Source organism: Zonotrichia leucophrys, chromosome 10 (genome assembly GCF_028769735.1).
Source record: "Zonotrichia leucophrys gambelii isolate GWCS_2022_RI chromosome 10, RI_Zleu_2.0, whole genome shotgun sequence".
NCBI classification, from domain to species: Eukaryota; Metazoa; Chordata; class Aves; order Passeriformes; family Passerellidae; genus Zonotrichia; species Zonotrichia leucophrys.
Window position 1 is genome coordinate 3,685,015 of NC_088180.1, and position 26,164 is coordinate 3,711,178.

Genomic DNA, 26,164 nt, shown 5'->3' on the forward strand with positions numbered 1-26,164 from the left:
GTCCCGCTGTGTCGCCCCGTGTTGTGCAACCTCCACCCGCGGCGGGACCGCCCCGGCAGGGCACCGACCTCCGGGATCAGCGCGGGGCCAATGGGAGCGCGCAGCGCCCGCGCCTCAGCCAATGGGAGCGCTCCCCGCGCCCCGCGCAGCCAATGGGGGCGGGCCGTGCCACGGCGGTGGCAGTGGCGGTGGACTCGGGCCGTGCCGTGCGGCCGCCACCATGCCCGAGTGCCCGGAGCTGCACCTGGCCGGGCGCTTCATCAACGGGGCCTGCGGGGCGCTGGTGTTCGCGGGCGGCGTGGAGCGCTCGGCCGTGGGGCGCGGCCCCGAGGTGCCCTTCCGCAGCGAGGCCTACGGCATCTCGGCCACAGCCCGGGGCAAGGAGCTGCGGCTGACGCTGAGCGCGCTGGACCCCGCCGCCGGTCCCCCCGCGCAGGACCTGGTGTTCCGCTTCGGCATGTCGGGCTCGTTCCGGCTGTGCCCCGCCGCCGAGCTGCCCCGCCATGCCCACCTGCGCTTCCTGACCCGGGAGAGCCCTCCCCGCGCCCTCTGCTTCGTGGACCCGCGGCGCTTCGGGTCCTGGCGCCTGGGGGACGCCTGGCAGCCGGAGCGCGGGCCCTGCGTGGTGTCCGAGTACCAGGCGTTCAGGTGAGCGCCCCAGGAATGCCCCTGCTCGGGTCTGCCCGCTTTCCCTGCACAGACATGTCCGGGTGACTCTTCTTGATGGCCCGTGCTCGCTTGCAGGGAGAATGTGCTGAAGAACCTGGAGGACAGGGCTTTTGACAAGCCCATCTGTGAGGTGCTCTTAAACCAGAAGTATTTCAATGGAATTGGGAATTACCTGCGTGCTGAGATCCTGTACAGGTAAGGTGGGTTGAGCACCCACTACATAGTTTTATGTAGTTTTGGGGTTTATAGCCTAATTCATAGAAACCGTGTAAGTTCTATTAGACAATCTGCTCCTTATGAAAATTTGTTTACCAGTCTTGTTTTTTAATTAAAACATGCCTCAACTCTATGTCATGCTGTAGTTGTGAGAGAAGGACTAAGTTTCCCACTGCTGAGTGTAGGAATTAAATGTAGCTAGAGTTAGAAAGAGCCATCAGGGCAAAGAACCAGGGAACTGCAGTAGAGGGGTACAGGAAGTGGGTGGGAGTTGAGGGAATGCATTTTTCCTAAAATGCGGAATTGAAATGAAATATACCAAGTAGACGTTGAAACCTATCATGAAAACGTGTGCCTCAAAATAATAGATTGTTATGGACAACAGCAGCTTCTACTACTGTTGCTTACATGTTTTTCTTTTGTTGAAGAAAAAGGGTGACAAGGACCTTCTTTGTGTAACTCTCTCAGGTTGAAGATCCCTCCCTTTGAAAAAGCTCGGACCGTGCTGGAGGCCCTGAAGGAGCAGGAGCAAGAGAGGAGGAAGAAGGTGGGGAGCACCAGGTGCTTTCACAGGCTCAGAAAGCAGCAGGTTTCCAGACAGATGCCAAAGGCAGGGGTTTGGTTGCCTGTGGCCCTTCATGATGAGCTTCCTGCCCTAAGGAAGTCTATAAGTGGTTTTGGGGTGGGTGGAGAGGAAGAAGTGAGGGAAACAAACACCTTGTAAGCTTAAAATCCCCGAGGGGAAGGCTGCAGTAAAGCCCAAGGCTGATCTTGTGGCCTCAGGGGAGAGGAAGTGGCTATTTTAAGCCTGAAAACTACACTACACGACCTGCTGCTGGTGTTTTTGTGTGTTAGCCCTCTTTCATGGCTTTGTAGCTAAGCTGGAAGGCTACTGTGTGATGAGCTCAGGGCTATTGTGTGTGGAGAGCTCATCCTCTGGAGAGCAAGAGATGGGGAAGAGGATGGGAGGAGAGAAGCTGAGGAAGCAGAGGCAGCTGGCAGGTGACTTCTGTGCCCTTCTCCATGCCTGCAGGATCCTTCCCTGACGCTGAGCAAGAAGGTGAAGCTGAGGCAGGAGAACCCAGATCTGCTGGAGCTGTGCCACAGCGTGCCCATGGAGGTGATCATGGCAGGTGAGGGGACGGGGCTGGCAGGGAGGGCAGGGCTTGGCATGCTCAGCGTCAGGAGGTTTGGGGGGCTACCCTGACGTGGTGATCACAGCTTCTGCTCTGATTCTGTCCTTTCCCTGTCTCCCCTCCCAGAGAAGCAGCTCCTGGACCCCGAGCACCCGGATAATTACTCCAACTTTAAGAACTGGCTGCAGTGTTACTTGGTGCCCGGCATGAGCTCCCTGCGGGACCGCAGTGGCAGGACCATATGGTTCCAGGTAGGAGCCTGGGAGCCCCCAAACCACTCCTCCAAGGGGACACTGGCCTGTTTTCTGCTTGCTGAGACTCCCATTGCTCTGTGTGCCTGGGGGTCCCCCTCTCCATCCAGCTCCTGGGCATGGGGGGTGACAAGGACCTCCTTTGTGGTGGGCAGCCAGCTAATGGATGGTGGGCAATCTGCAGCAGATGGAGGGAAGAGGGGGTGTTTGGGTGCTCTGGCAGCCCTGTTCTTCCCTCCTGGGCCCTGTGCTTGGGGCCTTGCAGGTACAGGGAATAATGGCAGAGTCCCCAAGGCAAAGGGCAGGCAGAGCAAGCCCAACTCCCCTGTCTTCCCAGGGAAATGTGGCTGTTTCCCTGTCACTGCAGTGGCTGGAGGATGGAGAAGGGGCAGTGATTCTGCTGCTGCTGCCTGCAGAATGACTGCACCCCAGCCAATGCTCTGTCCCTTCCTTACAGGGAGAGCCTGGCCCCATGGCTCCCAAAGGTGAGTTTCCTCTCCCCTTCCTGTGGGACCCGCTCCAGGAGGGCTCCTAGGAAAGCCTGTTCTTGCTGTGCAGCACAGGGACACAGGCTGGAGCAAAGCCATTCTCTCTGGGGTGCTGACACTCCTGTGACAGCCATTGGCACCAGGGGACAGAAGCCATTTGTCCCCAAGGCTTCTTACCAGCATCCAAACCTGCCTGGGGGCAGCTGGTTTTTCATCCTCACTCAGAGCAGCATCCCTGCACGTGGGGTGCTGTTCCAGGCTCTGCCTCACCCTCTCCTCACCCCTCATCTCTGGTGCAGGGCAGAGACCCCGCAAGGCGCCCCGCAGGAAGAGCCCAGAGCTGAAGGCAGAGCCCGAGGCACCGAGCCCCAAGGTGAGCAGCTGTGTGGCTGTGTCTGGCTGTCCTGCCGCCCCTGCCCTGTCCATGGTGATGATCCCACACAGAGTTCCCCACCTTGGTCATCTCCAGCTCTGACACCCACCCAGGTCACCCCCCGTGCCCCGAAGCAGCGCCGCAGGGCTGCAGCGAAACCCCCAAAGCAGGAGGAGAAGGAAGTGAAGGAAGAGCAGGAGGAGCAGGCTGGCAGGCCAAGGAAGGGACGTGCCCGTGGGAGGAGGACAGCGAGTGCTGCCCCAGCCTCGCCTGAGGTGCCTCAGAGTGTCAGGAGAAGCCGCCGCGCATCCGCTCGCAGGGGCACAGGTGAGCCTGGCAGTGCCTTTGTGCACCCCTGGGGGCTCTGGGAGAGCTCCCTGGTGGCAAGGAGACAGAGGGCAAGGAGAGGAGCCCATGCGGCAGAGCTGGATACCCCTTTTGCCCTCTGACTCCTCATTTCCCTCTTTGTTCTCCAGGTGCAGCCCCTGCCGTGTGAGTGTCACCTGCTGCCACCTCCTGAGGGGCCAAGAGGAGCTGAGGCAGGGCCTGGCCACGGACCAGGGTTAGTGCTAGTGGAAATGGAGCTGCTCCCTACCTGTGCTCACACTTATTTGCTGCTGTGCCATCCTGCCAGTGTGGGAGAGAGAAGCTGAGCCTGGTGATGGGGCTTTTTCCTGCTGTCCACAGGCATTTCAGGGGAAAAAGGGTCAGGTCCACATGTTGTACTGGACTCTGACTCTTCCCTCTCCCTCCTCCCTTTCTGGCTGCTGACCAAATCACTGTTTTTAGCTGACTAATAAAGTATTTTGTGTAGAAATCACTGTGCACGCCTTTTCATGCAAAGGATAAATCCCTCTGTGCCCAGCCTCTTCTCCACAGGGGCTGGAGCAGGCTTCCCCTCCACCTCATCCCCCCAAAATAAAGGTAAGTTCTTACTCCCCAGTGCCAGGTGTGAGGTCCTGCTCAGGCAGACACTAAAAGAGCAACTACAGCAAACACCTGGGAGGAGGCAGGTCAGTGCAGTTACCTGGAAACAGGTTAATAAAACAGGCTGCAGCTTGTTTTTTATGTAATTCTCTTGATTATTTTTTTGTTTCCTCTTCTGCAAGGGCAGTGCAAAGGGCAGGCAGGGGGAGAAGGGAAGGAGTGGAGTTTGTTTTTACACACTGCTGGACAAGATGAAGGCTGTGACACAGGAGTCACTGTAGAAGCTGCTGGTCCCCAAACCTCTACAGCAGAAGCAGGGGCCACCAGCCCGTCTGCATCTTTGTCCACACTTAAATGAGCTCAGAACTCAAGACCACCCACCCTGGTCGGGCAGTGGGCAGCTGCCCTCCTTCCCTGAGGAGCAGGGTTGTTCAATTCCTGCTTTCTGACACTTGGGTGCAGGACAGAGGGGCAGTGCCCTGCCCTGGAGCTGCTGCCTTGCACAGCTCTTGGCACGGGGAACAGCTCAGCCTGTGATTTGAGCTCCCAGGGCTGGTCCAAGTGCTGCAGCCCCAGCAAGGGACGATGTTTGGGGTCAGTGGCTCCAGACCAGGAGCACGGAGAGCACACGGAAGGGTGTGAAGGAAAGCCTCAAGCCCTGCTGCTCCAGGGGCAGGCGGCCCTGCGCCAGGGGACGCTCCAGGAGGTCACAGCTGGGGACAAAGCACAAGGCTGAAGGACTGATCTCCATCCCCACCCACCCCCCGCCCTCCTGCCTGCACTCACAGCATCGCCTCCTTCACGGGGAAGGGGGTCTGGAGCCAGGCGGTGACTGTGCTGCCGTGGGCCTCGTAGAGACGAACCACCACAGCCTCAGGCCTGTCCTCAGCCTTGGGGGAGTCCAGACACATGAGATCAGACAGATGAGACAGGCACAGCCCCTCCAGCACAGGCTGCTGTGCCCAGCTGAGCCTGACCACCAAAGAGCAAACCCTGCTCAACAACAGCTCTGCCTCCCCTCCTGTCCCCAGCACCTGCCTGCTTGACAGCCTCCAGCACGACGGCAGGGGAGCTGACAGAGAAGGCACTCCAGGCTGGGCACTGGGCACGGCTGGCTGGCACCACGTGGAGGGGGAAATTCAAGTTGTAGGCTTGCTGAATCACACCGGCCTCCTGGAAGGAGCCTGCAGCACAAGAACTCTCTGTGGTCAGTGTCTGTGCACACACAGCCAGGGGCACACTCACCCCAAGGCTCTCTGGAGCAGCTGCCACCCTGCCTGTCCCCATGGGGCACTCACCCTGGTGAGGCATCACAGCGTAGGTGAACTGGTGGTGCCCAATGTCTGCCGTGGCATCAGGGGACTTGGGGGCTCTCAGCCTAAGGCGAGGTGAGGTTAGTGAGACCGGTGCCTTGGCAGCACCCAGTGTCACCCAGAGCACTGTGACAAGACAGCTGCTTCCTGTGCTACCTCGAGCTGGGCCCTGACGTGGAAGCAAACACACAACAGCAAACAGACCCTGGACAGCTCTAGAAGCTAAAAAACTGGAGTGTCATCCATGAAAATTGCAGCTCACTAAGTCAAACTGAAGTAGGCATTTTGTTTTAGCTTTGTATGCACCCATAACATTGACACTCCTGTTCCTTTCCTCTCCTCAAGCCTCCCTTCCTGGTCAGCAACACAAAAGCTACCTGCTACAAATATGAGTCTGATCTTTCCTCAATTATCTTTGAGCACAGTTCACAGGAATTAGTTCTAACTGACTAAAATTTAAGTCAGCCAAATTCTCAGAGAACAGCCACCCACCAGACTATCTCCTTGCTATAACTGAGGTCATGTAGGAGCAGGTGTTGCCTTGATTTCCAAGGGACCCCTCAGAAGGCAGAGTGCCCCAGCAGCCCCCCCACCCACCCACCCCTCACTCACAGGGAGAGGCTGAGCACGTTCCTGTGGGCCGATGCTCCATACTTGCAGTCATTCAGCAGAGCCACCCCAAAGCCGTGCTCAGAGAGATCCAGCCACTTGTGAGCCCACACCTGAGCAGGCACAAGGGATGTTCAGCACACAGGGCACTGCCTGCAGCAGGAGCAGCCCCAGGAGCAGAGCAGCTCCCTCTCACCTCGAAGCGAGCCCAGTCCCAGGACGTGTTCCAGTGCGTCGGCCGCTGCAGGTGCCCAAACTGGATCTCGTAGGTGGCGTTCATGCTCCGCACCTGCACGGGGAACTCCACCTTCAGGAACTTGTGGGCCTCCTTCCACTCCACCTAAACGTGGCAGCAGAAGGATTGTCACCATGGGGGACTGACAGGCACACACTGCATCTCTCACGTCCTGGTGTGCAGCAGCCAGTGCACGCCAGCTGCAACAAAAACACACCAGAGTCTCAACACGGATCAACTGGTGGGTCCCACCTCCACCCCTGGCCCTTGGGACCCCAGCCTTGGGCTGCTTGCTCTAGCAGGGGACTCCAGGGAAAGAATACAGGGAGGGGGGATATAATCCAGGCCCAAGGTGCAGCTCCCCAGCTCCCAGCTGCACAGGGTGTCAGTGTCACACAGCAGCCACGGGCCAAACCTGGGTCAGGAAGCGGAGGTAGGGGCACGTGGCATCCAGGATGATCTCCTGGGTTAAGGTGCTGCTTTTCCCCACCTGCAGGGAGAAGCTCACACTTCCCCGCAAGCCCCCAGCCAGGGTGATTTCCAGAGGCTGCAGCAGTGTGGTCACTGGCTTCCTAGAGAGAGGAAGGAAGGCAGAGATAGTGTCAGCCTGGTAGATCCAAATCCCAATGCAGCAGGCACTCACTTCTCTCTCACAGCTAGGACCGACAGGGAGGCAGGAATCTCAGGGCAAACCCAAAATCCAAGTGCTGCATGCACTGCTCCTCTACCTGGTTTGCAGGTGATAATCCATCACATCCCAGGCATCCCAGTAGAGGGGAACATCATCAAAGAGTGCAAACTGGTTGGCATAGCAGCCATCTGGGATTGACTCTCTGAAAGAAAGTGGAACAGGGGAACAGCAGCATCAAAAGGACTGGCAGTGGAGAAAGGAGCACAGTGAGAAGTCCTGGGAGAGGTTTGAGGAGCTCAGGGCCGGGAACTGGGTGACACAGACCTCCCTGAGTCCAGCAGCTGAAGCGAGGTCAGGCGCCCCATGGTGTCCAGGCAGACAGCAATGACCCCATTCTCCATGGTAATGGAGCCATCCTCCTTGGGAAAAGGCCAGAAACAGGTGTCACACACCCTGTGGGAGCTGTGCCTCCAATGCAAATTTAACATAGATTTCTCCTCCTTTCAACCCTAACCCTGATTTCTCCTCAAACAACCTCTGATGTGGGGAACCTGAGGAAATCTGCCTTGTGCTTACCTGTTTCCTCACTGCCACAGGCTGAGGAGGCTCAAATGGGTCCTGCACCAGGGCACAGCCCATGCTGGGGACTGTCACCAGAGCTGGAAAGAAAAGAGGTTCTGTGTGACCGTGTTCACAGGGGTCTCAGGCTGAGGAAAGAGATGAGGATCTGACTCCATGTTTCAGAAGGCTTGATTTATTATTTTATGATATATATTACATTAAAACTATACTAAAAGAATGGAAGAAAGGATTTCCTCAGAAGGCTGGCTAAGAATAGAATAAGAAGGAATGATAAGAAAGGTTTGTGGCTTGGCTCTCTGTCCAAGCCAGCTGGGTGTGATTGGCCATTAATTACAAACATCCAACATGGGGCAATCAGATGCACCTGTTGCATTCCACAGCAGCAGATAATCAATGTTTACATTTTGTTCCTGAGGCCTCTCAGCTTCTCAGGAGGAAAAATCCTAAGGAAGGGATTTTCCATAGAAGATATCTGTGACAGTTCTGCTCCAACACTCGCCCCAGACTGAACCCTAAGTGACACCACTGCTGCCCTACTGCTGTCAGGTCAGATCTACCGCCTCCTCCCATACCCTCCTCCTCCTCATGCATATTCAGAGCACTTCATCCCCTTTCAAGTTGTCCAAAGAACAAATTGAACAATCAATAAGGCAGAGCATTTCCCTGTTAGGAACTCCAGGTCAGACATACCCAAAGTCTCTGTTCCATCTGGTCCAGGGCTGGCGATCACCTCAGTGCGTTCCCAGGCCAAGGTGTTCAACACGAGGGAGCTGTGGGTGCTGCAGGCCTGGGGCTGCAGCAGATGCCTGCACAGGACCTGCACAGCCTCCTCCTGCAGCTGAGCACCAGCCCTGCGGATCTCTGGGCAACAGAAGGGCCTGAGTTGGCTCTGAGAGAGCTTCTGGCACTCCCCGTGCAAATGTACACACACTTCATCTCCTTCCAAGCTACAATTGCTAATTATCATTAACTATTATTATCTATTAGCGATTCAAGTGTATAATTATTCCGAACTTTGTTGTTACAAGATTACAATGAGCTGTGCCAGCTCGGCTGGAAAATTCTGGTTACTGAAGCTCCTGCAAGCACCCCTGGGCAGGCAGAAACAAACCTTGCTGGGAGCCTATCCCGGCATGCCAGCAGCAAGCAGAAAAGCCAATAAATTGGGATGGTTCCCAATCCCTTGGCTGCTAATCTAACACCATTTCAGACATGCCTGCTGAGCTGGCCCTGGCAGCCCAGGGCTGGAGCCTCCCCAGCCCCACCAGGCAGGAGCTGCTGCCACAGGTGAGCGCCCTCCCAGCCAAACTCCCTGCTCACCTGTGTAGTATTGCAGGGCATCCTCAACCACCAGCTGGATGCAGCTGCCTGGCAGGACATCGTGGAACTGGTTGAGCAGCAGTAACCTAACACAGAGAGCAGAAACCAGGGAAGAAAGTGGCAGAGAACACCGGATTTGTGCTGGCTTAGAACAAGCTCTTCTCTCAAACAAGAGCCCTGTTTGCAAGACAGAAAAACTTAACAACTGTTCCTTATTCCCCCATTACCCAGCACTTGAGAGAAAAGGATTTTTTCCACAGCATCCCTTCCTGTTAGGGCCTGTCAGCTGTCAGTAAACCACAACCAGGGGCAGTAAGAGCTATTTGTTTTTACCCCTCAGGGCTATGAGATACCTTGTTGCACAAGCTCAAACAAGCCAGAATGGGGGAGGAAGAAGCTTTGGTAGGAAATGAAGCTTCCAGACAGCAGAGCAGTGAGGGTTTGGAGCTATCTTTCAGCAGGAGAATCAAGCAGAGCAGCAAATTCTTCCCAGGTAGGAAAGTTTATGGCAGGGGCTGTGCACACACACAGAGCTCAGCACTGAGCTCTGCCCCAGCACCAGCAGTGCTCCCTCACCTCCAGAGCTGCTGGAGCTGGCTGGCAGGGTACTGGAACGCTGAGTCCTGAGCCGCAGCCAGGCTGCTGAGCACTTCCACGTCATGCAGAATCCGCTCGCACTCCCGATTCCCCTTCTTTATCTGGTAAGGACAGAAGGGAGATGCTCAGGAGATGGGCAGCTGGGATGGATCTCTCACACCAGCTCCAGGGCAGCAGGGCTGGCTGCTTGCAGGTTTTATGAGTGTGCTTGGCCCCCTTGCCTGGGACGGGACCCTCACCTGGGCCTGCGTGGTGTAGGTGCCATTGTGCAGCTCGAGGAAGAGCTCTCCCACCCAGGTGCACAGCTGGGATGATTCCTTCTCCAAGACAGAAAAGAGCTGGTCAGGAGTGGAGATCTGTACCCTGTGGGACAGACACACAGACAGTGATGAGCTGGGGAGAAGCCTGTGACATGGCTAAGGGTGCATCTGGGATTGGAAAGGTGTCAGGCCTCAAAATCTGCAGCACAACCATACAAAGTATTCCCCTCTCCCTTCTCCTACCCCTCTCCTTTGACATTCCCCAGGCACAGCTGCTGTGCTGGCCCTTCACCCCACAGCTCTCCTGAGGGCTCACAAGCAGGCCATGGCTGCCCTGTGGACCTGTTCCTACAGCTCTTGATGATGGAGAGATTCCATGCCCTGAGAATCCTTCCCAGCCTTCTGCTTGCCCATCTCCCTGCCCTTCTCCCTTTCTTTTGGCACTGCTGAAGGCCAGACCTGGCTCAAAGCAAATGCCCCTGCCAGGAGAGAGGGTGGGAGCTCTCCTCTCACCTGGGCAGCCCATCTGTGTCTCTCATTCTCTTCATCCTGTCCAGCATCTTCTGCGTGGGGCCCCCTCCTCCATCCCCAAAGCCAAAGAGGAAAGCGCTGTGGTTCACACGGCCTTTGTCCTTGTTGTTCTTCACTGTTTTCAGCACCTGGAGGGATTTTTGGGTGGTTGCAATCCCCTGGCACCCAGCCCCAGCTCCCACAGCTCCATACAAGAAAGCCAGGTCAGTCTTTAGGGTGCAAAGCCCAGTTTTGCTCTTCTTCCCCAGCCCAAAGTGCCTAAATCAGGCACGGGCACATCAGGCACCCCAACAGCCTTTGTCCAACAATGCTGGCAGGTATCCTGCTCCCCTCCCCTCTCCCAGAGCCCCTCAGGGGGCTGGCACTGCCCTTCTCATGCAGGTCTGGCACCTCACTCACCTCTGCCACTCGCCCCTGCATCCCATAGGAGTCACCAGGGGGGAAATGGGTCAGGACCTGGGAACCGTCAATGCCTTCCCAGAAAAAGGTGTGGTGCTGGAGGGGAGAGAAAGGAAAATGTGGTGCACAGGGGCACGTCAGAGCCTCTTCAGGGTCCAAACTTCACTTTCTCTCCAGAGAGGTGCAGGATGCCCTGATGGATCAGTGCAAGGAGAGGACAAGAACAGGCAATGCCACCAGGGCAGGGGCTGGATTTGCTATCTGTTGGACCTCACAGCTTCCCATCTGGAAGCAGAAGGAATATCTAGGCCAGGGGCCTGGCTGGATTAGAGATTAGACATCTCTAATCACGTCCTTCCTCTCTCCTGAAGCCTGACAGGACATCCCTGCCACCACAACCTAGCGGCTCCTGGAAGCAGAGCCTGTGTTAGCTCAACTGAGGAGCTGTGGAACCAACAGGTCCAGCCCTGCTGAAGACCCCAGCACCCACAGTGTCCATCCCCTGAGGAGAAGGCAGCAGAGCTCACCGGGAAGGAGTTCACCAGGTTCCAGCTGAGCTTCTGCGTGAGGAAGCGGCGGATCCCAGAGCCACGCATCAGCTGGGGCAGCTGGGCCGAGTACCCAAACGTGTCCGGCAGCCAGAACTGGGGCACAGGAGCACAGGGAGAGACACACACAGGTCAGCCCAGCCCCACAAAGAGCAAGGGCTGCAAGGACACGGTGGGTGAGGAGGGCGTGATGGAAAAGAACAAGTACCTCCGTGCAGATCCGGCCAAACTGCTCCTGGAAGAATCTCTGGCCCTGGAGAAACTGCCTCACCATGGACTCCCCGCTGGGCAGGTTCCCATCCTGGGGAAGGCACAGGGAGGATGGAGGGATCATGAAAGACCCCCATTCCCACCCACCTGACCTGGCAGATTGTGGGGAGAACCTCAGCAGGGCTCAGCAGAGGGGAAAAGGAGGAGCACACACAAAAGGATTCCAAAGCTCCTTTCTCAGGGAGTGATTTGGGAGCATTGTACTCTTGCCAGGCTGGATGCTTCAGACAGCTGCTGCTCCTAGGCCTGGAGACCCCCACCAAGCAGACAGGCTCAGCAAAGGCTCTGCTCCCCCCTGGTCCCAGAGGGTGGCACAAGGAGGGTGTGCCAAGCCAGGCTCACCGTGCTACTCACCATTTCCACCCAGGTGCCTCCCACAGGGATGAACTGTCCCTTGGCCGCCAAGTGCTGAATGCGCGCGTAGAGCCCGGGGTAGCAGCTCCGCACCCACTGGAACTGCTGAGCCTGCCGGGGCACAGGGGTCAGCCCAGCTCCCCACAGCCTGCCCTGCCCCCTGCAGCACTTCTGGCTCGTCACTTGTGGGATTGCAAGCCTCTCTGAGCTCCTCAGAGAGACACACGAATGCAGGGGCTAAATTAAAGCCTTCAGAGAAATTAAGATATATCAAGCCACATAGATACGAAGCAGAAGTGTAGGTTTAAGTGCAAGTGTAAGTTACATTTTTAAGAAAGCAGAAATATATTTTAAGTACCCTAAGAAACTGTGTTAGCTAGTAAAAACCCTAAGGCACAGTTTAAAGTTCAGTAATTTTGCTCCAGACATATCAAAAACACAGCAGAACTTTGACTGCATCTCTAGAACAGACAGAGGTATACGTGTAAATAGATAGAAGTAGTCATGTAAATACATAAACTCATACACGTAAATTTTAAGTAAGAAAACAGATAGTATATTTGTGTAAATAGATAATATTATACACATAGTTTTTTAGGTAAGAACTGACACTACTTTCATACTACTTTCGCAGATTAGAATTAAGTTTAGATTGGTTTAGAAAGAATGTTTTAGAATCATGCTTTTAGCTGATTGTTTGTTTTGTGTATAAAAATCCCCCTGTATTAAAAGGAACAAGAAGAAGAAGACAAGAAGACAAGAAGGAAGAAGAAAAGGAAGAAGGAGAAAGAAGAAAAGAAGAAGGAAGAAGAAAGAAGAAAGAAAGAAGAAAGAAAGTAGAAGGCCGTGGTCCCTGCTGCTGCTGTTCCTGCACGAAGCCTGAGACTACACCAGAGAGCAGCTGTTGCAGCTGCAGCTCTTGCCTGAGACACTATGCCAGAAAGCTTTTAGCATGGATTTTAATACTTTAGCATAGAATTTTAACACCTTGAACTCTCTGCCTTCAAGACTGATGTATTCATGCAATAAACAACTTTATATCCACTAACAACTGCCCTTGCCTCCTTGAAGAGCCCAGACCCCACACAGCCTCGACCCAGTTACATCCCCCCATCTCCTTTGCTGGAGAAGCAACATGCCAGGAGCAGAGGAGAGGTGTCCAGAGGGAGATCCCTCACCTGGGAGCAGGCAAAGGTGAGCTCTGGATTGTGCTCCATCAGATGCACCACGGTGACCCAGCTCCGGGCGCACTTACGGATGGTCTCCTCATAGGGCCACAGCCAGGCTGCAGGGACAGGCAGCCATGGTTATCACCTAACACAAGCTCCTCACGGAGCTGGAGCCTCTCTGAAACCCCTCCTGGGATGGGAAATCGAGGGCTGAAGCCCAGCAGGTGGAAGACAGCAGCTGTAATTCATCCCTCATCCCAGAACCATCAGTGCTCCAAAGGGCACAGCCAGCCAGACCCACACTCCTCACTGCCCCAGGGACAAACCAGCAGTGTGGCAGCACAGAGAGCCCATTCCGTCCTCTCAAGGTGTGCCTGGAGCCCAAGGGCAGCCTGATCCCCCCTTGGGCAGCACACCCTGGCCTCCAGTGAGAGGAGAGGGAGCGCTGCTGCTCTCACCAGAGTCAATGTGGCAGTGTCCCATGGCATGGATGGTGTGCTGGCTCTCGCCGTTCCTCTGGCTGAAGATGGCTGCAGCCAGGTCACGAGCAGCAGGGAAGGTGGAGGGGTCTGTAACATCACACACGTTGACCATCTGGTTGGCAGTGTAGAGTGCCTGGAAACTCCTCTGGTTCTCCTCCCCGAGGAGCTGGGGTTGAGAGGGATAAAAGCATGACTCTGGCCACTGCATCAGCTCAGATGTTACCTGCCTCCAGGAGAACCTGCTACCTTCTTTCAACACCTATCTCAGGCAGTCATAACAGGTAAACACCATGTCTCTGCTTCACAAACACAGCCTTTGGCCTTTTCTCACATGCCTTCCAAATCCAGGTTCCACATATGCCTGTTCCAAGGGACCATGGTTAACATATCCTGCTTTGGAGCAGAAAGTGGATGAAAAAACACCTGTGGCCTCTCTCAATTCAGTTTTCTCCTACTCTAGAATATCCTGAGTTGGAAGGGACCCACAAGGATCATCAAGCCCAGACAGTGTCAATTGTGCTAAAGCAGCAAACATTTTCTCCTCCAAGGTCTCAGGCCACAGAACAGCAGCAGGAGAAGATGCAGTGAAGCTGAGGAAAAGGTGAAAAAGGGAAGAGGAGCTCCCAGACCTGAGCCATGTCCAGCAGTATTTCCAGATCCACCAGCAGTTCATAGACATCTCTGTTGAAGACAACCAGCTCAGCCTTGCTCAGGGTAACCCTCCTGTCTGGGTCTGGAGGGGCGATCATGCTGCCCTTGCCAGCTCCAAAGAGCCCATTGCAGGCCAGCTCCACATACAGTGTCAGGCTGTGGGGACACGAGGAAGCCATCAGGGAGCTGTCACAAGCACCAGGACACAGACAAGGACGTGTGTGTGTCCTCAGCCTCTTGGCTTCCAACAACACCAAGGTCTCCCAGCAGTGGGGGGCTCTGGCATGCCTGACCACCCACCTGTGGGGCTCGGACTCTTTCAGGCTTCTTGTCAGGATGTAGCTGGTCTTCTCACCTTCCTTGGTCAATCCCTGCACAGGGAGATGGCACATTCAGCATCGGTCCATGACAGCAGGCTGGATGGGCATGATAAGATACCCCAAAGTCCAGAGGGGCTGGTCCCACACACTGTGGGATAATTGCTGGCACAGGAACAGAGCCTTGCACAAACCACGGTAGGGATTCCAAAGGTCACCCTGTGTACACAGCAGGGCATTGGCACACCCCTGATCCGTGTCTCCATACCTGGACGGGCTGGGCATCTCGCCACACCATGCCCTCCCCGTCGCTCTCCCAGACGAAGTGCACTTCCCGCCCTGCCCACGCCGGGGGGATGCTCAGCTCCACCTTAAACCAGCATGTCTCCCACCTGGAAGAGAGCAGGCAGCAACCTCAGCCCACTGTGTGACCTCCCGAGGGACAGCACGCTCCCTCAGAGCCCTCCACGGAAAAACCAGAGTGGGGACAGCCCACGAGTTTGATGGGATTCACACACAGGGTGCTGCCTGTCCATACACACACCTGATTTAACCTGTGCCTTTCTGGAACCCCAGAGAAACCGGCAGTGGCATCTTGTCTGCCCACTGCTGGGATAAGAATCTCCTCCCAAACTTGACAAGCAAACACATCCCCCCAGAAGTATCAGAGACACAACCACGGTCACAAGGAGCTCTCAGCAGAAATGAGCAAAAAACTTGTAAGTTCCTTCATGGAATCTCCCTTGGGGCTTCTGAGCAGCCACCTCCAAGCACTCAGCAGGGAAGATCAATCCATGCCTTCACCAGGGAGAGCTTCTGAGCACTCACCCACACAAACACCTCTGAGACACGAGCTCCGACCCCACCAGGGGCACAGCACCACCGAAACCTGCTACTCACGTGGGCCCGAAGGACTCTCCCACTTGCGCCGGCCCGAATTGCTGCGCCACAGCCTCCTGGTACGGGATGCGCCGCCGAGTCTGGAAGCAGGACAGCGATGCCGGGGGACAGCGATCCCCAAAAAGCCTGCGGTCCGAGACGGGCACATGAACAGAGACGGGCACATGAACAAGATCAGTCCCGCACGGACAAGCCCAGGGACGGAGAGCTTTCGCAGCTCGGCTGAATCGCCCTGCCAGCACCCACCACCCTCAATAATATTAACAGATGGCTGAGGAATAAAGGGCCTGGGCGGCCAGGGGAGGGCAGGGGGCTGCGGGGCTGTGCCGTGGAGCCCCGGGACAGCGCTCCGTGCCCACTAAGGAGAGTGTGTGTGTGAGATTCGTCCCTTCAGCGTGAGACCACTGAGCCCCCCGAGCCCCGCAGCCACGGCCGGCAGCGCCCGGGGCAGCGTCCCCACCCCGAGGGGACAAACGGAGCGCCCCGGGCGTGTCCCGGAGAGTCCCCCGCCGCCCACCTGCCCCGCAGGTTGCAGTCGGTGAAGTAGGTGTCGGACAGGAACTTCTCCACCCGCTCCAGGGCCGTCCGCCGGTGCTTGATCGCGGCCATGGCAGCGGCCGAGCCCCCGCCCCGCCCGGAGCGGCGCAGGCGCGGCCGAGACCCAGAGCCCGCCCGGAGCCCCCGCCCGCTGCCATGGCCGCGATCAAGCACCGGCGGACGGCCCTGGAGCGGGTGGAGAAGTTCCTGTCCGACACCTACTTCACCGACTGCAACCTGCGGGGCAGGTGGGCGGCGGGGGGCGCTCCGTTTGTCCCCTCGGGGTGGGGACGCTGCCCCGGGCGCTGCCGGCCGTGGCTGCGGGGCTCGGGGGGCTCAGTGGTCTCACGCTGAAGGGACGAATCTCACACACACACTCTCCTTAGTGGGCACGGAGCGCTGTCCCGGGGCTCCACGGCACAGCCCCGCAGCCCCCTGCCCTCCCCTGGCCGCCCAGGCCCTTTATTCCTCAGCCATCTGTTAATATTATTGAGATTGTGGGTGCTGGCAGGGCGATTCAGCCGAGCTGTGAAAGCTCTCTGTCCCTGGGCTTGTCCGTGCGGGACTGATCTTGTTCATGTGCCCGTCTCGGACCGCAGGCTTTTTGGGGATCGCTGTCCCCCGGCATCGCTGTCCTGCTTCCAGACTCGGCGGCGCATCCCGTACCAGGAGGCTGTGGCGCAGCAATTCGGGCCGGCGCAAGTGGGAGAGTCCTTCGGGCCCACGTGAGTAGCAGGTTTCGGTGGTGCTGTGCCCCTGGTGGGGTCGGAGCTCGTGTCTCAGAGGTGTTTGTGTGGGTGAGTGCTCAGAAGCTCTCCCTGGTGAAGGCAGGAGTTGATCTTCCCTGCTGAGTGCTTGGAGGTGGCTGCTCAGAAGCCCTAAGGGAGATTCCATGAAGGAAAGGACAAGTTTTTTGCTCATTTCTGCTGAGAGTTCCTTGTGACCATGGTTGTGTCTCTGATACTTCTAGGGGTGATGTGTTTGCTTGTCAAGTTTGGGAAAAGATTTTTATCCCACCCTGAGCACTTCCTGGGTGAGGAGAAGACAGAACTCCCCTCATTGCTGTCCCTCAGCCTCAGCAATCCTGCACCCTCCTCTCCATGTCCTGGTTTGCCTCCCAGTCGCCCCAAAATGTCATTATCATCAGGAGGGAGGGAAGAATCTGTACACGATTCTCAGCCCTGATGTTTTAAGGGAAATACTGCTCTACAGTCAAGTTTACAACATTGGTATAGAAACCACATGGGTTGTGGGCCAAGAATCACATTACTAAAAGCAAGATGAAATAAAAAGAAAATTAGAAAAAAAGCAAACCTCTGCTATTGTACAGGCTGGGAGCAGAGCTGGGGTGTCAGATGGAGCACCAGAGGCAGAGGTCTCCCCACGGTGTGTCCCAGGGATTATTGCTTGGAAAGCCACCTCCTTTTGAGGAAACATGGTACAGTGGTGGCTGTCGTGGCTTACAAAGTCTGTGCTGACTTCTTCATTTTAAAATTCAGAATCTTCCCCCGCGTTTTAAATATCTGCCAGCGTTAAATTTCTCTGCTTAAAAAAAAATATCCCATATGTGGATTTCTGGAGTGAAATGCACTGAGCTCCTCCCCAGTCCCTCCTCCTTCTCTTGCCCCCACACACACACACACACACACACACATACAGCAGCTCTGTCTAATACTGGCTTGGTATTTCCCATGATGTTTTCTCCAAGACAGAAAGGGAAAAATACATCAGCACAATCAGCCCCAGCTGAGTTGCTCAGCAACACTTCCCAAAAGCGAAGATCCTTGGAGCTGGAAGACAAGGTGGATAAAAATTACCCACCAGGAAAAAAGCCAAACATTAAAAAAAATTAAAATTATATACTCTATATTTATATTTCTTTCAGGCTGCTTATACCTCAGTTGTTTAACCCCCAAGTGCACATGCTGCCTCTGCTGTTTCCTCATGCCAGCCTTAGAAAAGGGGTTGGATTACACCTCCCTCTTCACCCCTCCCACCCCAAAACCAGCATGCTGCAACAGTGCCTCAGACCAGGAACACGGCTGTGGGTGAGCGAGTGTCTTCCTCCAGTTAAGAACAAAGACATTATTTTTTTTATTTACAAAAAAAGGAGAAAAAAGTTTCCACACAAAAGCACTACAATGATAACTCCCTTTGGTAAAAAGTGTAATAAATGTCTCCATCGGTCTGTCTGTCGGTACTAATTCTCAAGCCACCTGGTACTATGGTACACAAGAAGCTAGTACAGTTATGCTAGCACATCAAGCATAATTCCTTTAATTAAAAAAAAAAAAAAACAAAACAAAAAGAAAAAAAAACCAAAAAAATTGACAATTTGTACATTTATTTACAAAAAAGGAGGGGAACATGTTAAAATCGTGTTGTTCTCTGCTGTGTGTGTGTACGTACGTGTGTGTGAAAAGCTGGTGCATGGCACTAGGAGAGACTAGTAAACAAGCAGGTACAAAAAAAAAAAAACAAAAACAAAAAACAAAACCAAAAACCCAAAATAAAAATAAAACAGTTCCACTGGCACTAGAAAGGACAGACCGATCTGCACAGGGTGAGTCCAGCCTGGGAGGGAGGGGAGGGAGCGAGAGGAACCCGGGCTGTGCTGCCCCAGCCCCGTGCTGGAGCCCGCTGGGAGAGGGGAATCCACCCGGTGGTGACCTGGGGACTTCGGGGACACATCCCAGCAGTCCAGGCACCTGGGGACTTCGGGGACACATCCCAGCAGTCCAGGCACCTGGGGACTTCGGGGACACATCCCAGCAGTCCAGGCACCTGGGGATTTTGGGGACACATCCCAGCGGGCCGGTGGTGAGGAGCATCCTGTTCCCCTCCCTCGCCGCTCGGGGCCTCCGGGGAGTCAAAGCCTCAACGCTGCTGGTGTGTACGAGCTCGTGGTGTTTCTCTGGGATGGCTCAGTTCAGAGAAGGGTCCTTCCTGCCCACAAAGGGCCGGCAGCCCACGGCCCCGGGCAGAGATCCACGTCCCCAGCGGGACAGGCTGCACCAGCCACGCACTAGTCAAGTGGCCATGTGACGGAGATGCACAGTGAGGGGAGAAAGGCATCTCCCTCCTTCCCTGGCTGCGCGCACACACACACATCCCCCGGGCTCTTCCTCGCCCCGGGGCACTCCTAGGGTGTCTTGAATATCGTGCCGTATTTGACGCGGTACTTGTTGATGCTGACAAAGTGCAGGGTCTCTGTGTCACAGGTGGTGGTGCAGGGCACCAAGCCCTCCAAGCCTTCACCCATGAGCCACTTGTTTGTCTCGGCTGCCATTTCGCGGGGCACGTGCTCCTTGGTCCATTTGTCCACCCAGGCCTGGAACCGCTGGTGCAGCCGCTTGCTCACCCTTTCGTGGGACTGCAGAGACAGGGAGAGGTGTTAGGAAAAGGCAGCTCTGGCCCCCAAACTGCAGCATAACACCAAGCCTGGCTACTGGGTGACACAGGCAAGGGGATCAAACACACAGGGAATTTGTAATGCAGGCACTGCACTAACAACAGAGGGAAAGCTCTGATGAAGGCTCCCCCAGTCTCCTCTCCAAGCAAATACATGGTAAAATGAGTTCAGAAATATAGTGAGTCCCTTCTGCATTACTCTCTGCTAGCACCCAGGACCAGGCAAGTCCTGCTCTTCCCAGCCCTCAGAGTCTGTCCCCAGCCCCTGAGAGCACCACAGTCCCAGGAAACAGCAAGTTCAACATGTGTTACACATACTGGGGACACAATTGCTACAGAGAATTAAGACCCAGGCCAGATCTAACAGGCTCAAGAAGCTCTGACTTAACAGAAACATCAGGAGAGGAAGAAGTGTGCAGGTTTTTGGGTAAGAGCATCTGCCTAAGGAATGCTAAATGCAGGACAGATGGTATAAAGCCATGGCTACAGTCATAATTAAAAACAGCCAATATAATTAAACCTCCAAATTAAAACTTACAGATTTTACTATTTGTTTGTTCTCCCAGACACTGAACTGCTTTGGGGTGTTAACTGCTAAACCCAATAGATTTGTTTCCAAAATCCAATGTAGCTTCTACAGCTCCCTCAGTGTATTCCAGTAACCAAGGGCTAAGCTGCACACTACATATTTAACACTTCAAGAATTTATGCTCAGATTCTCTGTGAAGAGCACTGGCACACAGTATTCTGCTTATAAGCTTACATTTCCTTGAGGTTTGTGCCAGTTGAATGAGATAGATGGAATTCAATCCAAATCCTCAGTATCAGCATTTCAAAGAGTCACTATGCTGCAATAAAATGCTTTCTTCTGATGTGGATGTGAAGTTTAAGAGAATTACTTCACAACTAATGAAAATAAAACAGTTCTATACACTACCTATATCTCATCAGCAAGAAACATGGTAAGTAGTTGTTTTATAAACCTAAGTACATGACAGAAGTGGATGGAAATATTCCCATAAGATGAGAAAAGAAGAGTGTCAAGGGATGCAGATGACCAGATCAGTTTCCTCCAGTGCAATCCTCCTAAATTTCACCCATCTGGAGTCACAGGCTGTTTTCATTTTGGATAAACCCAAACCTTTACAGCCTCCCAAACAGCTGGAAAGGCAATGCCTCCTCCCTTCCCGTGGGTCCCAGGAAACACCAGCAGCCCACCCCGTTCTCTGGCTGGCTCCTACCTGCTGAGCTCGCAGCAGCGCGGTCCTCCTGTACATGTAATCCTCTGATTTGATCACGTACACCATCTTATAGGAGTTCAGCTTGAATTTACACTCCATCTTGTCCAGGCTCTCTATGTTCTCCATGGACTTCTTACTGTTTCCCTCCTTCCCTTCCTTCTCCTGCTGCTCCCGACCACGCTGACACTTGCGGATCCGCCTCAGATTCCTGCAAAGCAGAGAACCCCTCTTGGGATTAGCACTCACCCACCCCTGGGTGTAAGCTCAGCTTAGGCCAGGGTCTATGGGAGGTGTGTGCACATAGCAGGGGTGGAACGAGAGGAGCTCCAAGGGCCTTTCCCAGCACAGGCTGGCCACTCACCTGGGCAGGAAGACGGGTTTCTGGGCCAGGTGCTCGCGGAGCTCGGGGGAGGTAGAGTCGGAGTTGACGTACCGCTCCACGTAGTCAGACCAGCGCTGGAAGCAAGCACAGAGCACACATCAGCCACTGCCCTCCCACCAAACCACTGCAGGGCTTGAGGAGGCTGAGCTGGAAGTCAGAACACAACATGCCTTCTGAAGGCTCTGTGCATCTTATCCCCAAAAAGGCAGGTACAATGGTTCTTTATGTGGCTTTGAGTATTTTCTAATATGAAATAAACCAAGAAGGGTTTGCCTGCTCACATCAGTGGAAGCTTTCTGGCACATCCTTGATGTTTCTTTGTCTTGTGCTAACGGACCACGCCACCACTCAGCTGGACACTCAACCCTGACCATCACAGTCAGCTCTCTGGACAAGCTGCCCTTACCTCTGCTTCCACAGGGTCATCCGAGTTTTCCTCTTCTGTGTCCAGCAGCTCAATGGTTAACTGAACTTGACCTCTGCTCTGAATGAACATCAGCTACAAAGAAAAAGCAGAAGGAACTTCAGCAAGAGGAGGTATGAAATAGAAACAGACACCTTCACTTCTCACTGGGGCAAAGGGACAATGAAGCAAGTTGGCAGTTTTGGGGGCTTCTTGGGCCCTCAAAGTAAGTTTGTGGGCACGGGAAGAGATATTATACACTCAGGCTTTTATCCACAGTACTTCTCTGGCTCAGAAAGGGCCTGACCACTTCCTGCCTCTTCAGCAAAGGAAGTATGGATTTGATTAGCACAGGTTTATTAGCAATGTATGCAGGCAGCAGTGATTTAATGCCCAGTGAGTAGTGGCAGATCTCCCAACAGTCGACAAAACTGAGGCACCAGAGAAACAGGAGAGTTTGAGCTGACAAATCAAAGCAGGGGCAGCCAAGCAGTCAGTATGATACAGCCCAAAGCTGCTGTAAAGCACAGGGGATATTCACTGCTGTTCCAGGAAATAGATTCCTCCTTGAAACTTCATGTCTGAGGGGCCCTTACAGAAGCATTACATTGTTCTAAAAGCTGGCTGCACGCGCGCTGGTTTTGGCTGGGACGGAGTTAATTTTCTTCATTTTTGGGTGCCTAAACAAAGCTCTTTTTCAAAGCACCAGTGCCTCTCCCTTCTTCAAAGGCACCCCCTCAGCTCCTGCTGGTTTTGCACTGCTTTCAGAGCCTGGCTTTACCTTGAAGCAGTTCTCCTCGGACATGAGCTGCTCGGCTTTGCGCTGGTAGGCGGCCTCCAGGAGCGTGCGGGAGGACTGGGACGCCAGGAGCCCTCCGGTGGCCCCGTTGCTGTTCTCTGACAGGTACAGGTCTGTCACCTGCACACAGATCTCATCGCTCACAATGTGCTGCAGCTGCAAACAGGAGCAACAGGGACAAGGGGTTTGTCAGGGAGGCTGCTACACCCTCATCAGAATAGAATAAAGTAAGGGTGCGACAATGGGATTGAGCTCAAGCAAAAAAAAAAAAAAATCCCTTAGCTTCTTCCACTTGCAGATGATCTCTGCTGCTATGTGAAAAGCTTACAAGATCTTTAGAAAAATTAGCAGGTGACAAAGCACAAGTACTCAGAGAAAAACTACACACAGAGAACATTCTGATCAGCAGCAGGGGAGGAAGGGCCAGAGCTCCGTGACACAGCGTGTCCTCTCCTCGCCAAGGGGCTGCTGCTGTGTCTGAGGAGAGGGGTGGGAGGTTTAAGATCAAATCCATATTTTGTGTAAGTGTAAAAATCAAAAGTCTCCCAACTGTCTTCTGAATTCAGTTAATCTCTGGACTGAAGGGCTTCTGAAGAGCAGCTCTACCCTTCTGAAAGAGAAAAGCCCTTTCAAGCTATTCCACTTCCAGCCCCTTGTGTCTGTTTTTGTTCTTTATGCTACAAAAAGGCACAAGAATTTTTCCTTTGCTCACGCATTCTTCCTACCAACCCAATAAAAAGACTGGAGTTTAACAGCCAAAATGAGCTACTCCAGCAGCCAGATAAAAGAGACAAAAGGTTTTTAGAAAAAGCATGCACTCCTACAGCACTGATGGAAAGGAAAGGAACTATTTAGATGTAATTTCTTTGGTTTTTTTTTCAAAGCTAAAGCAAGATTAGCACTGGACATGCTTTGAATACTTACATCCTAAAACACATGGAAAACTTTGTAGAGAATATTCTCAGTAATTCAAACAGATCAAAAATCACTCTCTATCACTTCTTTACTATGAAGGTCAGAGAGCTGGGTGAAGAAATACCCTGAATTTAGCTGAAATTCCCCATGTGGGCATACAACACTGCCTCCAACGCCAGCCTGGAGCAAACAACATGCCTGCTGTCCCTGCCCCGCCCCACCCAGCCCCCAGGCCGTGCTGCAGGCACCTGTCTGACGATGCTCTGGATCAGCTTGTCCATGGTGAAGGCGATGTAGGCGTGGATGGTGAACATCTCGCGCAGCGAGTCCTCGTACTGCGACGAGTCCATGTTCCCGTCCAGCAGGTTGCGCACCATGTCCAGGAAGGCCGGGTAATAATCCTCAACATCGATGTCCACTGCAGCAGGAGAGAAAGGGACCCATGTAAGCTGAAGAGTTACTTAAACTTGTCCTTTATGGACGTAAATCTTTGTACACAAAATCATACCTTTTAAGGCTACAGGTATTTTCATAACATTTGGCTTTCTAGCTCTAGCCTCCTCCATGAGCAATTTATTTCTGAAAGGTTTTACTTAGGGAATTGAGAATACACAAGTGTACAACAATGAAATAACTGCTGCTTATTATCCTTCTGCTAGTGCAAGTCCTATGTTCTCCCCATCTTCCCAGGGATAATAAAAGAGAGCCCATGTTAAAGGCTCACTGCTGTCACGCGCCTGAAGACACCAAACACCCTGTCAGCACACTACAAACAGAAACACCATTTTCCCCCAGCCTCCCAGCAGAAGTCACTCACTGGGCTCCTTGAGTCGCAGCTGGATGGCAGGACTGTCGCTCTTGTCTCGCTTTATGCCCAGCACTTCCCTCTCCCACTCCCGTTCCCGCGTCTCCTCCTCGATCTGCCGCTCGGCCTGGGTGCAGATCCGCAGCAGCCGCAAGCACAGGATCTGGTGCAGCCTCATGAAGATGTACCAGTTGCTGTTCACGTAGAAAAGGTTGTAGACCTCATCCATGCCCCGCAGCTTCTGGGCTGTCGTGTTGTTGAACATCAGCTTGGTTTTGGGAGGGCTGCCCCCAACACCGTTGTGCTTTTTTGCAGCCCCAGTGGCTTCGTCCACATCCATTTCCTCTTCTTCTTCCTCCTCCACATCTGAGAGTTCACCTCGCTGAGCAAACAGCAGGTCTGGAATGAAGTGATACATGATCTGCTTGATTTTGTACTTGTCCTCTTTCTGGATTCCCGTCTGCCGCTTCACGTGGTGGATGATGAGAGAGGCAGCATCTTCCAGGATCTGCTTGTCTTCATAGGCTAGTGAGAGGTGTGGGCCTGTGGGGACTCCAGCATTGTCTTCTGAAGCCTGTTCTTGCCTCTACAAAGGAGAAACAGCATAAAAATCAGCCTAAACAATCCTTCTCCACCACCCAAGAGCCTATTAGAAACAGATTTCCTCCCTCATCAAGCTGCGAGGAAGAGGAACTGAAACTGCACTAGCAAAGTGCATAAGCTTGAGGGAAGGAAACTGCTGGTGACCATCTCACCTCATCATAGATGCTTTCAATCTCATTGAGGAGACTCTTTGACCTTAGGACCTTGGTATCATTCTGCTTGAAGTTGATGCCCTGGTGGTCCAAGGATTTCAGGTAATACTTCTCATTCTGCTCTCGCCAGACTTTATTAAATCCTCTCTGGGCTTCTCGCCACTCCTCCTCTTTCATCTTTAACCTTGGATCAAGAAAACAAAGGTGAGCTAAGAGGTGAGCATATAAGAAAAACCTCAGCTTGTGGTTCTTAGTGAGTGTAGACAAGAGCTGAACTCCCAATGAAATGGGCATGGATCCAAGATCCCACAGAAAGGAGCTTTCCAGGAGGTGCCCCCTGGACACACCCTTCTGGAGAAACCACTCTGGGTTCCATTCACATTTAGGTAAAACCATGCAGGAACAAAGCAGCCCTAGGAGAAGGAATAAAGGGACAGGGAAGGCAAAAACGGCCCTGGTCTCTCAGAAATCCCCACCTGTGAAACAGGGGCAGGTTAGTTTGGACAACTGAACAAAGCATGGACACCTGAGTATCCTGGGAATGCACCCCTGAACCTTGAGTCAGCATCCCAAGCAAAGCACCCCTGATTCAGCTGAAGAAGGGCAGGGAAACTGGGATCTTGCAGGTATCCTGGGAAGGCTGCTCTGCCCAGCTCCACAACTCCAAAACACAGGACCCAGAGCTCCACAGAGATGAACCAGCATGTGCTGCTTACACATCCCCTCAACCTTCCCCAAGGAGATGCAGCATCCACTCCCTTTTAACTAAGGAAGGGGAGGCTGACAACAGAAGCAGGACTGGGAATCTGAGCATAGCAGAGACACCAGGATCTGGGCACACACACCCATAGGATTTGGAAAGGGATCACAGTTAGCCCTGGGACAACAGTTCCCTTATCTTACACACAGTGCTGACACCAGGGAAGAAAAAAGTTGAAGAGGAGACAACAAAAGCTCTATATCCTTCCAGCTGAGCTGTAAGGATTTTGCTTCAGGAGGGCAATTCCCTCTAGGTGATCATTATGGAATACACCAACTGTCCAGAATATAAATGAATTTTTTAGTTTCACAGAAAAGTAGAATCGTGGAATGGCTTGGTTCAGAAGGGACCTTACAGATCATCCTGTTCCACCCCTGCCATGGAGAGGGAAACTTCCCACTGGACCATGTTGCTCCAAGCCCTGCCTGGCCTTGAACACTTCCAGGGGTTGGGCAGCCACAACCTGTTGCAGACAATTTTTATGGAAAACCCTTTCCTTAGGATTTTTCCTCCTGAGAAGCTGAGAGGCCTCAGGAACAAAATGTAAACAATGGTTATCTGCTGCTGTGGAATGCAACACAGGTGGATCTGTGATTGGTCTCATAGAGTTGTTTCTACTTAATGGCCAATCACACCCAGCTGGCTTGGACACTCTGTCCGAGACAGAAGCTTTTGTTATCATTCTTTCCAATTCTATTCTTAGCCAGCCTTCTGATTATATCCTTTTCTTCTATTCTTTTAGTATAGTTTTAATGTAATATATATAATAAAATAATAAATCAAGACTTCTGAAACGTGGAGTCAGATCTTCATCTCTTCCCTCATCCAAGAAATCCTATGAACACAGTCACAACCACCTTTTGGGGCAAATTCACAGCCTTAAAGGGCACACTCAGCCACGTTTCCATAAATTTGGAGGGCACAGAGT

General features: G+C 53.6%; 3 protein-coding genes and 1 long non-coding RNA gene across 11 annotated transcripts in view; 2 read left to right on the forward strand and 2 right to left on the reverse strand.

Moving 5' to 3' along the window:
- The first annotated feature begins 89 nt into the window (after positions 1–89).
- NEIL1 (nei like DNA glycosylase 1) lies at positions 90–3,942 on the forward strand. 2 transcript variants are annotated; one of them, XM_064722393.1, is made up of 9 exons: positions 90–648; positions 745–864; positions 1,354–1,432; positions 1,919–2,018; positions 2,148–2,272; positions 2,730–2,757; positions 3,060–3,133; positions 3,247–3,460; positions 3,610–3,942. In XM_064722393.1, the coding sequence occupies exons 1-9, from the start codon at positions 122–124 to the stop codon at positions 3,627–3,629; spliced, it is 1,287 nt and encodes a 428-aa protein (XP_064578463.1). In that variant the 5' UTR covers positions 90–121; the 3' UTR covers positions 3,630–3,942. The 2 variants fall into 2 exon arrangements, with proteins under 2 accessions (XP_064578463.1, XP_064578464.1); XM_064722394.1 differs by lacking the exons at positions 2,730–2,757; positions 3,610–3,942 and having other exon boundaries at positions 3,247–3,384.
- Positions 3,943–4,215: 273 nt separating this feature from the next.
- Positions 4,216–15,844, reverse strand: MAN2C1 (mannosidase alpha class 2C member 1). 2 transcript variants are annotated; one of them, XM_064722329.1, is made up of 26 exons: positions 15,746–15,844; positions 15,229–15,354; positions 14,597–14,720; positions 14,312–14,382; positions 13,990–14,167; positions 13,337–13,526; positions 12,888–12,994; positions 11,710–11,820; positions 11,294–11,386; positions 11,065–11,181; positions 10,538–10,633; positions 10,121–10,266; positions 9,587–9,710; positions 9,327–9,448; positions 8,751–8,836; positions 8,121–8,291; positions 7,425–7,507; positions 7,173–7,267; positions 6,946–7,050; positions 6,633–6,789; positions 6,179–6,322; positions 5,986–6,095; positions 5,359–5,438; positions 5,099–5,244; positions 4,847–4,950; positions 4,216–4,773 (listed from the first exon to the last, which is right to left on the reverse strand). In XM_064722329.1, exons 1-26 carry the CDS (start codon positions 15,835–15,837, stop codon positions 4,656–4,658), a joined length of 3,096 nt encoding a protein of 1,031 aa, XP_064578399.1. In that variant the 5' UTR covers positions 15,838–15,844; the 3' UTR covers positions 4,216–4,655. The 2 variants fall into 2 exon arrangements, with proteins under 2 accessions (XP_064578399.1, XP_064578400.1); XM_064722330.1 differs by lacking the exons at positions 12,888–12,994; positions 13,337–13,526.
- A 59-nt stretch (positions 15,845–15,903) lies between these two features.
- Positions 15,904–17,804, forward strand: LOC135452502 (uncharacterized). The gene is made up of 3 exons (XR_010441638.1): positions 15,904–16,013; positions 16,365–16,490; positions 17,651–17,804. It is a non-coding gene; the product is annotated as an uncharacterized LOC135452502 (long non-coding RNA).
- A 472-nt stretch (positions 17,805–18,276) lies between these two features.
- SIN3A (SIN3 transcription regulator family member A) overlaps positions 18,277–26,164 on the reverse strand; it is a 31,306-nt gene continuing 23,418 nt past the window's right edge. For 4 of the 6 annotated variants that reach the window (XM_064722641.1, XM_064722640.1, XM_064722642.1 and 1 more), the window contains exons 14-21: positions 24,477–24,660; positions 23,734–24,307; positions 23,165–23,334; positions 21,984–22,157; positions 21,206–21,298; positions 20,779–20,873; positions 20,418–20,625; positions 18,277–19,138 (exon numbers count right to left, since the gene is read on the reverse strand). In XM_064722641.1, the coding sequence (XP_064578711.1) occupies positions 18,908–19,138; positions 20,418–20,625; positions 20,779–20,873; positions 21,206–21,298; positions 21,984–22,157; positions 23,165–23,334; positions 23,734–24,307; positions 24,477–24,660 (1,729 nt within the window). In that variant the 3' untranslated portion in view covers positions 18,277–18,907. The remainder of the gene's footprint in view (positions 19,139–20,417; positions 20,626–20,778; positions 20,874–21,205; positions 21,299–21,983; positions 22,158–23,164; positions 23,335–23,733; positions 24,308–24,476; positions 24,661–26,164) is intronic. The other 2 variants (XR_010441637.1, XR_010441636.1) reach the window with 2 other exon arrangements.